General features: G+C 40.4%; 1 protein-coding gene across 1 annotated transcript in view; it reads right to left on the reverse strand.

Moving 5' to 3' along the window:
- NEDD4L (NEDD4 like E3 ubiquitin protein ligase) overlaps positions 1-16645 on the reverse strand; it is a 284464-nt gene that overhangs the window by 183188 nt on the left and 84631 nt on the right. Inside the window, exon 2 of the mRNA XM_063295785.1 lies at positions 7224-7297. Within this exon, the coding sequence (XP_063151855.1) occupies positions 7224-7297 (74 nt within the window). The remainder of the gene's footprint in view (positions 1-7223; positions 7298-16645) is intronic.

The following is a 16645-nucleotide window of genomic DNA, read 5'->3' on the forward strand; positions in this document are numbered from 1 at the left end:
TTATCTCCTGGAACACTTGTATATTGGACATGATCCTACTTAAGAAATGGTACTATTTCCAGTAAGTTATTTCGAAGTCTGCTTCTTTGAAGGACCAACCAAGTAAGAAGCTAGAGATATTATAGGAAACCTTCCCTGTTTTTCATTATAATGTACCAGAAACTTGTTTTTAACAACTGGGGAAGTATTTCAAATATCCAATGAATCCCAAATACATATGAAATCTATCTATGTGACTCAGTCATGACAATGACCATGGTTATCATCTGTACTAAAAAATATTTTTTTTTGCATTTTTGTAGACCTAATTCTATGCTAAAAAGAGTTACACTGAAATTAATTTAACATTTACATCCACAGTCAAAGCAATCCAATAAATATTTCTGTATCAGATAAAAATATTTACTTTGCTCAAGGGCTCTAATAAGAGCACTGAAAATCCAGCTTGGAACCAGAGACATAATGCTGTACATTAACTGTGGGGGGGGGGGGGAATAGTGCATTCCAGATGCTTTGATTTACAACTATCACAATCCTTTACCACTGGTGTGATGGGTCAGATTTAGGTGATCTCCAGAACATCTGAAAAACATCAGGTTGCTTACCTCTGAATTAAATGACTGGTTTTCAGTGGGTCAACCTTTCATAGATGTAGCAGTTGAAGCTGGCCCACGAAGTCCATTGACTTACTTCAGTAATTATCAGACTATCCACACCCCTGGTGCAGAGATACATTCCACATTGTTGAAACAATGACTCCTGACTTGAATTGTTTTAACAAGCCCCATAAAACACAGTAAACAGCTGTTCTGTTCTCCCTCTCAATAGCCTTATTGTGTGCACTAACTAAACTGGGCTCATAACTTCACTACTCTGAAACTGACTGTTTATAAAATGTAAAGGGCACCAAGGACAACATGTGGAGAACAAGGAAGAGAGAACATGGATTTCCACATGTTAAAAGGGCTTGCTTGGCTTCCAAAAAGGATCTGGGAAGAGTATGTTCACCACAATATCCCCAGTGTACCAAAAAACACTAAACAAAATGAGAAGGAAGTAACCAGGATCCCAAAATTAGAAGGTCTTTTGCATTAGAAGGCCTTCCCAAAGCCTTGGGTACAAACGTCCAACCCCTCCAACTATTTCCAATAAACTCTTTTCTAAAAAAAATAAATAAATCTGACATAACGTGCTTATTAAACATGAGAGGAGTTACATTATTAAATATAAATTCAACATTAAGACAAGATTATGTTTTGTACAGGCCTGCTGTTCTCCTTCCAAGAACATCACAAAAAGACTAAGTGAAAATTATTATGGACTTCTGGTTTAAGTTGATGAGTTTTCTGGAGGCAACAATCCTTCTTTATTCCAATGAGAAATAATCTCAATTTTCTTGAAGGGTAAAATGAGCAAATGTGAGGCCTTTCTGCTCAAAACAAGTATAAATGACAAATGGCCATCTAGTCAAAAAACACTGATTTCCTCTACAGCCAAAGACATTTAGTGTTAAATGTCTTAGACCCTTAAAGAAGTTAAGCCTAATGTTTGGCTGAAATCTCCTCACAAGGATACTGGCACTCACGGCTTCTAGTCCTGCCCTCCAAAGCAACTAATAACAAGCTCTGGCCAGTTTTGTACAGGACAATCATATAGTTATTTGTTATTAGATTTACATTCTGTCTTTATAACTCCTTCCTTGTATTTTCCCCACAACAGTCCTGTGGGATGGGTTGGGCTGAGAGAGAGTGACTGACCCAAAGTCCCCCAGCTGGGTTTCATGCCCAAGGGAGAACTAAAACTCACAACGTGGTTTCTAGTTCATCACCATAATCAATCTGGCTACCCTCTCAATTATATGATAGATTATTATATCAATTATACAATACAGTCAATTAAGGGATTAAAGCACCATACATTTGTATATAGTCAATACAGTATTTCCAGTGCAAGAAGGATCTTCTTTTGTTTTTAGATACTATTGTCTTTCATTCAATTTCTGCACATGTAGTAACAAAGATTCCTGAATGCATTAAAACGTGGAATGCTATGATGAAGCATTTGCCTTCCATAGTTTTATTTATTTAAAACTATGGGTTTTTTTAATAAAAAAAATACCCTGTTGCATTATGAATTGAGAATTCCTTTTATTTTCTTATTTTTTTAATTAATTCATTTGAACCAGTTGATTAAGCAGAACAAACCTAGATTTCAATCATTACAACCAATGAGATCACAAAATAACCAAGTCAGATTTTTCCTACCAGCAGGAGACTTGGTTCACCAAAGGCCTGCCTTGACAGAAAATCCAAAACCAGAGCATGCTCAGAACCTAGTCTACTTTAACAGGCAGGGAAGAAATGTTTTTTGCAAGTATGGCTCCACTTTCTGTCTAAGATGCGTCCAGACCACTTTTAAACCCATGGGAGCTTTTAAAAGTTACAAGAACTTACAAAACAAAAGAGTGCCATCTCATCAGCAATGAATGTACACTCTTGAAACAAAGAAGGGGAAGGCACTGACATTCTAACAGCTACACTTCAAGTATGCATTCTTAATCATTTTCAACAGGCATAATATGCCACCAAATGAGTTTTGCATGTTTTTTTAGAACATTGCAGCTTTTCGGTGGCTAAAGCGGAATCATGAAAACTAACATCAGACTTTCACATTCCAACCTTGCCATGATGAGCCCTGTAGAATATTAAAAGCCACAGCAAGAAAACAGAAAGCTTGTCAAAAGCTAGATCCACCACAAAAAATGCTTCCAGAAAGGCATTTATTGAGTAATCGCCTTGCCTCAAAGCATGGAATCTTACAAGCGTTACTGATGACACAGTCTCTTACTTCTTTGTCTCTATCTATAGCAGTGTTTCTCAATGTTAACAACTTTAAGATGTGGGGACGTCAACTCTCAGAATTCCCTAGCCAGCCATCTTAAAGTTGCCAAGGTTGATAGGAAGCTATCACTGATCTATAGCTTCCTGTCTTTATCTATAGCTTCTTCTGTCCTTCTATCTTACCACAGAAAAGTCCATTAAGAGGGGTAAGTAGGAATTGCTACAAAATGCCTTGTCACTGAAAGTCGAAGGAGTTGGCCTACCAGGCAACTAAAAATGATGTAACTGAAAACACCAAACTGGCCCTCAAGACTGGTATTAATCTGAAGAGAATCAAGCAAATGCCTTTATCATGACTTAAATGTTTCCTTATAATATGGTGAGGCCTCACGAAGATATTGAAGTGGTGGATAGCTTCTGCCTTTTAGGATCAACCATCAACAGTAAAGGAGCAAGCAGTCAAGAAATACTCTGCAGACTAACAGTTGGTAGAGCAGCCCTGAAGGCCTTGGAAAATTACACAAATGCCCTGATGTGTCTATACATACTAAGATCAGAATCATGCAAGCCATGGTATTCCTTGTGACACTCAAAGGAAGTGAAAATTGAACTTTGAAGAAGCAGGATAGGAACAGTATCGACATTTTTGAACTCTGATGTTGGAAAAGACTCCTAAGAATACCATGAATAGTCAAGAAAATAAACCAATGGATCACTGAAACAAATCAACGCAGAGTTCTCACTCAAGGCACACATGACTAGACTCAAATTATCCTCCTTTGGACACATTATGTGAGACCCAGCTGGGAAAAGAAAAGGGAAGCTTTCAAAACCTAGCAGATGAGTATTAAAGGTGATACCCAGCATCCTGAATTGCACCCAGAAGCTGACTGGTAGCCACTGCAACTCCTGGAGGAATTACATGGGTGAATATACAGTAGGTGCACCCATAGCTACCTAGGCAGCCACATGCTGCACTAGTTTTAACTTCTGGACAGGCTTCAAGGCAGTAGTCCAAACATGAAGTGACAAGGGCACGAGTGACTGTGTATAGTGCCAGAAAAGAAAGCAACTGGCACATCAGACGTGCAAGATTAACCTGTCCAGAACATCCACCTCTATTCCAGCAGGAGCCCCCACATTGCAAACCAGTTTTGAACAGGGGAGCACAACTCCATCCAGAATGAAAGATGCACAATCTCTGGATTCAGGAGGCATTGTGTATAGCTACTAATGCTCTTGTCACCACACAGTTCAATTATTACTTCTAGCTTGTTACTGAAGGTGGGTGAGTCTTTGTTTGGTTTTGTTTTTAATGGTTTAGCAAGCTACATAAAACTAGCCCATCTAGTTAGTTTGGAGCTGAGCAAATTGAGTGAACCCTGAACATTGCCAGGCTCTTTAGAAGCAGCATAAAAGTGAACCTGATTCTTTCCAAACACAATTTTCAGAGTTCATTTGGCAAGATTTATTAAAAAGAAAGGGATGTGGTTATAAAAAATCCATTCAGCTGAACTATTCTCCAGTAACTAAGTTAAGCAAGATTTATTTATTTCTTTATTATTTCAATTTATATGGCCACTCATCTCAAATTCATGACTCTGGGTGGCTATGTAAAAGCAGTCTTGTGTGTACGTTGTGACATTGTCTTGGAACATCAACACATGGCACTTAAAATAGGGGTGGGCAACCTTCTTGTTGTAGACTCTCAGAATGGGCATAACGTATGTCTGTGATGGCTTGGCTCAGCATTCATTCTCCATCTAACCACATGTTTTATTTCCTTATTAATTGGATTTGTAACCTGCCTTTTTTCTAGGCAGCATATAAAACACTTTGTCCTCCAGTCACACAGAAAATTGCCCTCAAAGATTGCTTAGGTAATCTCTCAAAGCCCTCAGTATCAAATCAGACAGATTAAGCACAGGACCTGGCCCCAAATCAGTCTCGCATTAACCCAGGACTCTGTTTTAGATTCAACTGTACATGCATCCAACCCACATGAATAGCAGCAACATAGGACTGATTAGCAAAAGACTAAGAAAGGTCAAAGAGAGTACTTAAGGGATGAAAGTCTCATTAAAGAGTAGCCCAGTATATCTGAATGACCTTGGGTCTAGATATGGCTTAACAAGCAACAGCTAAATTAAGGTTGTTAGCTTAATATAGTTGGATTACCTTGCAACCAGATTAGGTTCAATGGGTACCAGGCAAGGTAGCTGAAGTTTCCAATATAAAGCTCTCTATTTAAGCTCATCCTTGGAAGAATCATTTACTACTTGTGCAATAATTGACATTTGAACCTCCAAAGCAATATTTCTCAACCTCAGCAACATCAAGAGGTGTGTGTAAGGATTGCCTAATCTAAAACACCATCAGACTCATAAACAGGATCATAAAGATATCTGATTTATTAAAGAATAGTATGCAGGGTCACAAAGAAAGCTGAGAATGGAAAAAGCGCGCCAAATGCAAACTAAAAACCCTCGGTACAAACGAGATCCCTCCCCCCGTAGAATCTTCCCAGGCTCACAATCCCAGGTGCTCCTAACGGTTTCTGATGGTCCGCGGGAAAAGACCTTGAGCAGAGCAATAACCCAAACACATCCCATAGAAATGAACATAGATACAGAGCTTGGCACAAGGTTTCACAGCAGCTGCCTCCCAACAGAAACGCGCATCAGCACCATGGCATGTGAAACGTTACGATGTACAGTGCACATTGAAACAGTGAACGTGACAGTGTGGACTTCAACTCCCAGAATTCCCCAGCCAGCATGGGGAATTGAAGTTGCTGAGGTTGAGAAACACTGCTCTAGGGCATACTGACTAGTTCCTGCGTGGAACCTGACCTTCCCTGCCTTATTTTAGCCTCTGACTAGATTGGTTTGGCTTTTGTCAACTGGACCAATTTACTGACTACTCTTCTATGCCACTTCTCTGGTGATGAGTAACCTTTTGGGAATTAGACCTCAAATTGTATCAGCACAGCGTTACCCCTCCCAATCCCTGATGTGACTTGGGACAGGAATTTTTGCCCCCCACAATACCCTTGTGAGGTAGGCTGAGCTGAGAAACAATATGTGGCCAAATGTTTCCCAGTTAGCTTCTATGGCTGAGGATTCAGTTGAACTTGGATTTCCCCAATCCTACTTCAACATCTTAGACTACATTGGATCACCTAGTAAGCCCCTCCTCATGGTTCTTACACCACATAAGCATGCCACAATATGGCTTAGCATGATGTGTGAACTTTTTTTCTGACACTCTTCTTCTTCTGTCATCTTCTTCTCGTAGCACACCATCGGGAAAGGAATAACTGAAGTCTGAGCTGATTGTCTGCAGAGAGCTTCTGAAAGCCATATTCAACCTGTCCAAGAACTGCCTTTGGCCCTAAGACTGTAGATTGACCATCCCTGGCCTAAAGCATGCATGCATCAAGCTTATTCCACCTCAAACTGCCTGTCTCCCCAGCGCCTGCCTGCACACTAAGTCAGAACCTTCCATGGCTATTGTTAAGCATCAAGTAGAACTACTGAGCTGTTAAAGAATGATAAGCCATTGCAATAATTGCATCATAATATAGGGATGGGGAACTTTTCCACACACTCATGCTGACGGTAGCTAGAACTTCAGAATACAGTACATTGTGATAGCTCTTCTCTCCCTCCATCCTGCTGGAAGAACGGCAGATTCCCTTGCCAGCATTCTCAACTGATCACATCAAGAGACCTCTTGGAACCAGATAACACACCAGACATTCCGCAACAATAATATATAGAATTTTTTTTCAGAGTTCAAACTGTTTTGTGTACAAGGAGCCCTAACAACCACTCCCAAAGTTGGTTCACTATTATTATCCCATAAAAAACATGAGGAAGAATTGCTTAAGGTGGGTTAGGTAAGGCTTTTAGTCAACTACATTTTCACCCTTTACAGTAAAATAAATTTACCTATTATCTAAACATCAACAAAGGTGCTTCGGATCTTCAGTCGCAAAAGGCTCTAAGTGGCATATGTAAGAGTATCAGTAACACAAACCCAATACAATATCATAAATACAGGTAAAACATTATCGCAACAACATCAAAACTTCTCCCTATCTGCACTTATAAGTCATAATTAATCAGCCTCTGAAGGTCTTCCAGAACAGCTGAGCATTAACATACTCTGCAAAGGCCATAACAGAGGGAGCCACCCTTATGACATGGTATATGAACCCAAAAGAAACTGCATCAGAGAGCAAGAATAACAGAAATCACAGCATTCTTCTTTATGTATTTCTAGTTTGCATTCTTTTGGGAAACAAAAACTGCACTGCTAACACAAAACGAAGCCATTGTCCATTATCACCCAACAACATCAACAGCACAGCATACACACCTGGCTCCAAAGATGTCCTTTTTGGCAAGATCTATTCCAGCTACGACTTTAACTCGAAGGATACGAGATTCCTCCTGTTGTGTGAAAAAAGAAAAAAGAGAAAATTTAATTTTCATTCATTGTGTTTATCTATCACAACGCAAGCTGCATTTGAATTATATCAGAAAGCTATCTCAAATACAATGTCCTCCAGACATTACGGGCTATCTTGCCTGACCACAGAGCATACCAAAAGAGGCTGAGGGAGTTGTAGTCCAAAGCTTATGGAAGGGTTCTCACCAGAGTAAGAAAGGTTGACAAGAAAAGGCAGAGATATCAACCTTCAATGTGTCTGTTGCTTTTAAAAATGGACCGATACTATAGGTTTCTTTCATTTTTACAAGTTGGACACAAAACAGAATGCAGAATCTCTCAGTATGATGCTAGGACAGAAGTAGTTATTCCAGATTTGTTAATATAGAAAGGATGCAACATTCTGAGCAGTCCTTATTACCATGGGCTGTTCATGAAAACAAATGTTTTATCTCCATTTTCCTTCCATATGAAGCTGAGATAGCTTTTTTTTGCCAAAAACCATGCTATAGGAAATATATAGTTTATTCACTTAGACATGGGCAATCCTGCCAAAATTCATTTTTCCAACCTTACGTCTATTCCATCCATTTTCCCTGTTTTACGTATGTTGACAGAATTTTGCCCAGTGTAAATATTTCTGCAAGATGTTCTCTTTAACGCAACTGTATATTATCTTGTATATTTTATTCTTTAATGTCCAAATATTTTCACTGTTAGAGTCCAAGGAGCACAAAACACTAAGGGATAATTGTGTTCCAATTTGCATATTCTGGTCATGTGGTATTTTCAGTTATGCAAACTGAATGAAATTCTCTCTAATGGGGAGATATTTAGAAGTGAAGAATAAACTGATAAATGCTAACTTTTTGCTCTTTGATAAAGTGACTTTATCAAGAGATTTATTCACTGCCTAAAAGAAACTAAAGATTTCACAAATGAATTGTAATGGTCTAAACCAGTGTTTCTCAACTTCAGCAACTTTAAGATGTGTGGACCTCAACTCCCAGAATTCCCTAGCCAGCATGCTACCTACCACTGAAGTTTGAAGTGGGCCATCCCAAGCAGAGATGGAGCAGGCAGCAAGGGAGGAGTCTATGGGTACACTGATAAGGCCCCAGGCTGTCTTCTTCCCCCACATGATGAAAAATTCTGTTTAAAGTTTTAGATCAGTGTTTTCAACCTTGGCAATTTTAAGATATGTGGACTTCAATTCCCAGAATTCCCTGGGAGTTGACGTCCATACATCTTAAAGTTGCTGAGGTTGAGAAACACTGGTCTAAATTTTGTAGTTGCACTGTCTTCTACAACCTGTGTTCCTCCAGCTTCCAGGGGCTGCCACAAAGGCTAGGGAAGGGATGAAATCTCTTAAAACTGGGCTTTGCTATTGCATATATTGCACCTTTATTTACTCATGGCAGACACCCAGCCAAGTGTAACCTAAGTCCTCATGAGAACAACTGGAGCATGAGTTTGGGCATTCCACAGGGAACATCTGAAATGGTTCTTGATCTTCAGCTAGGGAAAGAGATGGCAAAAAGTCCTAAATCCTGAAACTCTTGCTTTATGCTCAACCTCAGAAAGAAATTTACTTTAAGACTCACAGTTGGATTCCCCCCGCATCCCCCCCCATTCAATTGTTTCTTGCTTTAGTAACACAAAGCTGTACATATGCTGCCTTCACTTTATTCATGCTTTCAAAAAGCAGTCAGCCAATTCTGGCATGGCATACTTTCTTCCTATCCCAAATTCTTAGACTGCATGTGGGATACAAGGCACTTTACAACTTCTTTGTTGAGATGTGTGCCAGAACAGATGGCAGAACCTAGCTGACCAGGGCTGATCTCAGATCAGGTAAGCAGGGTTAGACCCAGTTGGCACTCAAAATCCCAGGGCTGGGATGGGAGTCAGATCAAAATCCCAGGGCTGTATGGAAAAATGGGGAGTTAAAAACAAACAAACAAAAAAAAAGGGAATTGCAACTACTTCCATAGCCTTGCCAACAAAACATCTTGGATGTGCCCATAAACACAGCTCAATGGAGAATTTACCTTGCCCAGACTCCTATTGTTTAATGACAATAACAATAAAAAAAGCTTTTCCCCAAGAAAATTTAGGTTGCCTCTCCAAGTGGGAGAAGAGTGCATTCTTGTGCACAAGGACTTAGAACGTGGGACCAATCATAAATTCCTGGGTTGAGCAGGTAGAATTTCCCATTTCTTAATCCATATCATCTTTTTAGGCCACTATTTTGCACTGTGGTTCTAAGTGAAAAATACAAGTAGTCCTCGTTTAGCGACCGTTCACAGTTATGATGGTTATGAAAAAGTAGATATGACCAATCCTTGCATTTACTATCTTCTCAGGTCTGTAAAGCAAAGGAAAGCAGACATAAGACCATAGCACACATAGTTTCACTTAGCAACCACTTCACTTAATGACCAAGTTGCCAGTCCCAATTGTGATCACTAAACAAGGACTCTTCAGCAAAGGATCGTTACCTTGTCGGTAATGCTTGAGCACCTCAATGATGCTATGAGCTAAACCGTGAAGGGCCACCCAAGATGGGAAGGTCATGACGGAGAGGTCAGACTAAATGCGATCCCTGGGGAAGGTAATGGCAACCCACCCCAGTATTCTTGCCGTGAAAACTCAATGGATCAGTACAACCAGAGATATGTCGGTATACCATCGGAAGATGAGACCCCCAGGTCGGAAGAGGGTCAAAATGCTACTGGGGAGGAACAGAGGATGAGCTCAACTAGCCCCAGACGTGATGACGCAGCTAGCTCAAAGCCGAAAGGACGGCTAGCGGCCGACGGTGCTGGCGGTGAACGGCGAATCCGATGTTCTAAGGATCAACACACCATTGGAACCTGGAATGTAAGATCTATGAGCCAGGGCAAATTGGATGTGGTTATTGGTGAGATGTCAAGATTAAAGATAGACATTTTGGGCGTCAGTGAACTGAAATGGACTGGAATGGGCCACTTCACATCAAATGACCACCAGATCTACTACTGTGGACAAGAGGACCACAGAAGAAATGGAGTAGCCTTCATAATTAATAGTAAGGTGGCTAAAGCAGTGCTTGGATACAACCCAAAAAACGACAGAATGATCTCAATTCGAATTCAGGACAAGCCATCTAACATCACAGTGATCCAAATATACGCCCCAACCACAGATGCTGAAGAAGCTGAAGTAGAGCAGTTCTATGAGGATCTGCAGCACCTACTGGACAACACGCCTAAAAGAGATGTTATTTTCATCACAGGAGACTGGAATGCTAAGGTGGGCAGTCAAATGACACCTCGAATTACAGGTAAGTATGGCCTGGGAGAACAAAATGAAGCAGGACATAGGCTGATAGAATTTTGCCAAGACAATTCACTCTGCATAACAAACACTCTCTTCCAACAACCTAAGAGACGGCTTTATACATGGACTTCACCATATGGACAACACTGAAATCAGATTGATTACATCCTTTGCAGCCAAAGGTGGCGGACATCTGTACAGTCGGTAAAAACAAGGCCTGGAGCGGACTGTAGTTCAGATCACGAACTTCTTCTTGCACAATTTAGGATCAGACTAAAGAGATTAGGGAAGACCCACAGATCAGCTAGATATGAGCTCACTAATATTCCTAAGGAATATGCAGTGGAGGTGAAGGTTAGCCAGAAGAGATAAGGAATTATTTTTAGACAAGCAATGCGTGGAAGTGGAAGACGACAATAGAATAGGAAGGACAAGAGACCTCTTCCAGAAAATTAGAAATATTGGAGGTAAATTCCAGGCAAAAATGGGTATGATCAAAAACAAAGATGGCAAGGACCTAACAGAAGAAGAAGAGATCAAGAAAAGGTGGCAAGAATATACAGAAGACCTGTATAGGAAGGATAACAATATCGGGGATAGCTTTGACGGTGTGGTCAGTGAGCTAGAGCCAGACATCCTGAAGAGTGAGGTTGAGTGGGCCTTAAGAAGCATTGCTAATAACAAGGCAGCAGGAGACGACGGCATCCCAGCTGAACTGTTCAAAATCTTGCAAGATGATGCTGTCAAGGTAATGCATGCTATATGCCAGCAAATTTGGAAAACACAAGAATGGCCATCAGATTGGAAAAAATCAACTTATATCCCCATACCAAAAAAGGGAAACACTAAAGAATGTTCAAACTATCGAACAGTGGCACTCATTTCACATGCCAGTAAGGTAGTGAAGAATCTGTATAACAACCAAGTAGCAACAGTAAGAACAGACCACGGAACAACGGACTGGTTTAAGATTGGGAAAGGAGTACGGCAGGGCTGTATACTCTCACCCTACCTATTCAACTTGTATGCAGAACACATCATGCGACAAGCTGGCCTTGAGGAATCCAAGGCTGGAGTTAAAATCTCTGGAGGAAACATTAACAATCTCAGATATGCAGATGATACCACTTTGATGGCTGAAAGTAAAGAGGAACTGAGGAGCCTTATGATGAAGGTGAAAGAAGAAAGTGCAAAAGCTGGTTTGCAGCTAAACCTCAAAAAAACCAAGATTAGGGCAACCAGCTTGATTGATAACTGGCAAATAGAGGGAGAAAATGTAGAAGCAGTGAAAGACTTTGTATTCCTAGGTGCAAAGATTACTGCAGATGCTGACTGCAGTCAGGAAATCAGAAGACGCTTAATCCTTGGGAGAAGAGCAATGACAAATCTCGATAAAATAGTGAAGAGCAGAGACATCACACTGACAACAAAGGCCCGCATAGTTAAAGCAATGGTGTTCCCTGTAGTAACATATGGCTGCGAGAGCTGGACCATAAGGAAGGCTGAGAGAAGGAAGATCGATGCTTTTGAACTGTGGTGTTGGAGGAAAATTCTGAGAGTGTCTTGGACTGCAAGAAGATCAAACCAGTCCATCCTCCAGGAAATAAAGCCAGACTGCTCACTTGAGGGAATGATATTAAAGGCAAAACTGAAATACTTTGGCCACATAATGAGAAGACAGGACACCCTGGAGAAGATGCTGATGCTAGGGAGAGTGGAAGGCAAAAGGAAGAGGGGCCGACCAAGGGCAAGATGGATGGATGATATTCTAGAGGTCCCTGTGGGAGCTGGGGGTGTTGACGACCGACAGGAAGCTCTGGCATGGGCTGGTCCATGAAGTCACGAAGAGTCGGAAGCGACTAAAGGAATAAACAACAACAACAAAAAACAAGGACTACCTCTAATGGCAAACCAGGAGATTTGGCCATCTTTTGCTGTTCACAATAGCTTGGGCAGGTTCAGATAAAATTGGAATTCCATTTAAGTTTACACTGTTTGCAGCCAAGATACCACCCAATATCCTCCCTTTATAAGAAATAAAGATATATTTCCATCTAAAAATACATCTTTAAGAAATTTGGACCTGTAGTTCCCATCATTACTGACCACTGGCCACAAGCTTTTAAGTTGCTCTCCAAAAAATGAGTACTCTGTCTTGAAGAAGTCTGTCCCAACCAGCTTGGATCCAAGGTAATGTAAAGAGTAAAGTGTAGATCTCCTTCTAGGTTCAGTTTTCACTGAGATGGAAAACCTGACATTATTACTTTCAACTGCAGGTGTGAACTCACCTGCTTGAAACTTCTTGGGAAAAGTATCCTATACACATTCTAGAAAGAAGCTAGATTTTAACTTTTCTTCCTGGTTCCTGATTATTTATTCATTCAACTTATAAGGGTGTGCAGAGCATGGAGTACTTTCACACTCAAGAGCACTCCAAATTATAAGCCTACCATTGTACTCTGAAGTGGTACAGCCCAAGCACAGATGGAGTAGGCAGCAAAGGAGGTGTCTATGGGTACATTGACAAGGTCCCAGGCTGTCTTCCTCCCCTCACATTATGAAAAAATCTGTTTAGTGTTTTAGATCAGTGTTTTCAACCTTGGAAAGTTTAAGAAGCTGGCTGGGGAATTCTTGGAATTGAAGTCCACACATCTTAAGGTTGCCAAGGTTGAGAAACACTGGTTTAGATGATTAAGCTGGAAGCTGGGATGCTGCAGAAGAAGAAGAAAAACAGCCTCAGTGCATCATCTTTTACTTCCAATAGTTCCCAGGCACATAAATAATAGTTTTTCTTTGCTCCTGTGGCAAGGAAGTTCTTAATCTTCTCATAAATAGCTGCCCAAACTGCAAATATATCCAGTGGGCCCCAAAGGAGCTATCCCTAGTTCAACTGTACCTCACCCGTATTTTACTTTCTCCTGAGAAAGCATGACTGGCACCTTGTTGGATTCTCTTTCTTTCTCCAAGGCACAGGTAGCCTCAGGAGGTTTTTTCATTCCTGACCTCCCAGAAATTGATTAAAGCCATTTCATTCCACTGAGCACTTGAAGGTTTTAGTCTCCATCTCTGATGCTACTATTATTGATCACCTGTATTGTTTGTCTTTTAAAATGTGTTTCAGCTAATTAATCTTCTCGTGGCCTGACAGGCCTTGGAGAGACCTTTCAAACTGGAAAGGGAAAAAAATAGTTTTCCAACAATTACCAAATCTATCAACTATAACAGCAGAATTCTAGAAACTGCAGGTCAATTGGGGAAGCAAGCTGGGAAACTATATTATGTTTCTGAAATGAAGAAAATTTAGGTTAAATAGGACAGAACTTCTCCTTAGAACAGTGTTTCTCAACCTTGGCAACTTTAAGATGCGTGGACTTCAACTCCCAGAATTCCCCAGCTGGGGAATTCTGGGAGTTGAAGTCCACGCATCTTAAAGTTGCCAAGGTTGAGAAACGCTGGTTTAGAAGGACTATAAGCTCCATTCAGAACCAGTAAAGAATCGCTGGGCAGTAAAAGACAGAACAGACACATACATCTATGCATCTTTGCTGCCTCACAATTAATTAAGCCCAACACTTCTAATAAACTATTTATTAGACTATCACCCAAATTCTTTTCTCCTTTGAAAGGGAATCTGAAAACCATTCTCTTTCATCAGTTGGTATATATAAGCTTTCTCAGTTCTCCAGAATTTTCATGAGGCTACAAAATGTAGAAGACACAGAAGGTAATCTGAGGTATGCATCTTTTTTTTCAGTTTTTAGGAACTGGATAAATGCAAGACCAGTTGCCACCTAGAAACATATGTTGGCCTTCTTTGCTCCTGCCTTGAATTGTTGTTCTAGTAGTTTGTTTGTTTGTCTGTTTAAGTAGAAGCCAGCCCAAAGCCTGTCTTATTTATGAATGGAAAGGGAAAAAAATCCAAAAATGGGATTAAGTTTAGAGAAAACTGAGCACCTTTGTAAGATCAATTTTTAAGCCGATTTATCACACTGGTGTTTTAAAACGGATCGGGATAATACTTTAATCATCGGGGAAATGTTTTCAAAGGAAAAAGGTTTGACTGCACTAAAATATGCTTCAAATACCTTGTGGTGCAGAGAATCTCTCTTGGTTATTTAAAGCAAATACATTACAAAGGGAAATACTGGGAAAAAGGCAACAGGAGAAGAAATTACCTTCACAAAGGCACACTTCCCCTGCAGTGAAAGAGGCCAACTCTCAAAATAATCAGAATTGATTAAAACGTTCACAACTTTAAAGAGTGAGCAAAGTCCTGAACTACACATTGGTTGGTATTTTGGGCATAGGGCAGTCCTAATTTGTTTTCTATTTTTTATTATTATCACATATATGCAGGTTTATACCCCAAACATACCAAGAAGCAATAAAAGTTAAAATGCTACCTGCTTCCCCTTCCCCCCCCAAAGCTAATTAAACAAATTATGACACAGTTAAGCACTGTGTGCAAACTCAGTCTCACCTTCTTTTCCAACACCTTTTTTTTTCCTGTTTTCTTCCTCAAGCTACGAGGGACAGTTATAGACAGGGAATGCATGGCCTGAGCATCAGAGAACAGCAAAGAAATGCCAGCTTTCCTGCTTCCCTCAACTACCTTTCACAGGTGTGTTCGGGAATAAAAGCTTGCATCAGAGGAAATGCAAGTCCAGATCATCAGTTCAGATATTTCAGCCATGAGGTCTGCAATTTAAACTAAGCCTGAAGATGGGCATTATACACAGTATCCAGTCACCAGGGAAAGGTTCCCTCTGGAGTCCTCAGGAGATCTGGAAAACCTGCGAACGTTTTATGTGGTTTTGCTGGAATCTCCTCGTGAAGATGCTGCTTTACCTTTTGAAACAGGCCACCTCGTGGCCCAAATGGCTGATTGCAAGGCGTATTTTGAGTTAGGAACTGCCTGGATGTTAAAACGTGGCCATCCCTGGAGCAATATTCAGCATGACAACTCACAGGTTGCAAAACTGGCCACCCAACTTTGGCAGAAACCTTTAAGGCAGTGTTTCTCAACCTTGGCAACTTTCAGGTGTGTGGACTTCAACTCCCAGAATTCCTCAGCCAGCACACCTGAAAGTTGCCAAGGTTGAGAAACGCTGCTTTAGAGTTACAGATAGGCTGACCACACACCCCAGTTGGCCCAGGTCAATCTCAAAACATGCTTATCATCCCAACGAAAATAAATATTAGCCCACAATGTTCGAATAGCTACTTTCAAAGTTTCTCTCAGAGAAATTATTCCTAATACCTTTCTGTAAGAGTGAACTTGCACAGAATAACCAACCTCTCTTTAAAAAATGAGGAGTTTTTGTTGTGGATGGTTGGTTGGTTGGCCATAAGCTTTTTTTTGTCCCTTCCTGTGGGAACAGAACACCACCAGTGTGCAATTTTCTTTAATCCCAAAGCTGCTGCTTCTGAGCTAGAAAATGATTTCTTTTTCCCCTCTTTAGCACAATCTAAAAATAGGCTAAAAATAAACATTTTATTCCCCAGGCACAAACCTATATACTTTGAAGAAGTATACGAGCGGATGCAAAACATCCTCTACCCACTTCTCCAAATAACCTCAAAGAAACAACTCAGCACTTTATTTACAGGCATGAAACCTTACTAGATGATGCTGTCACTCTAACTAATAAATTACGGCAGAACTAACTGCTTTGGCCAAAACCAAAAACAAACAAATGACCTTATTTCTACTTTTTCATGCAAATCCTCTGAAACACGGCCCTAGAATGTATCAGATCTTGACATTATGAGCTTTACTCCAGAACATATTTCTCAATTGCTGCAGACAAATTCAAGAGAACAGATTTTCGCTGTAATTACTTATTCCTCTTGCATGTCACATAAGAATTGTGGAGGAATTCAGTCAGTCCCAATTATCTTATAAACTTATCTGATTAATACCTCCAAATCTTATACACAAAGCAGATTCTACTTCCATGCCAAATTCCATCTTTTTCAGAAAGTTCTGGCACTATCCTAATATACAATCGTATCACATCTGTGTTTAT

The sequence above is a fragment of the Candoia aspera genome, chromosome 2 (assembly GCF_035149785.1).
Source record: "Candoia aspera isolate rCanAsp1 chromosome 2, rCanAsp1.hap2, whole genome shotgun sequence".
NCBI lineage: Eukaryota > Metazoa > Chordata > Lepidosauria > Squamata > Boidae > Candoia > Candoia aspera.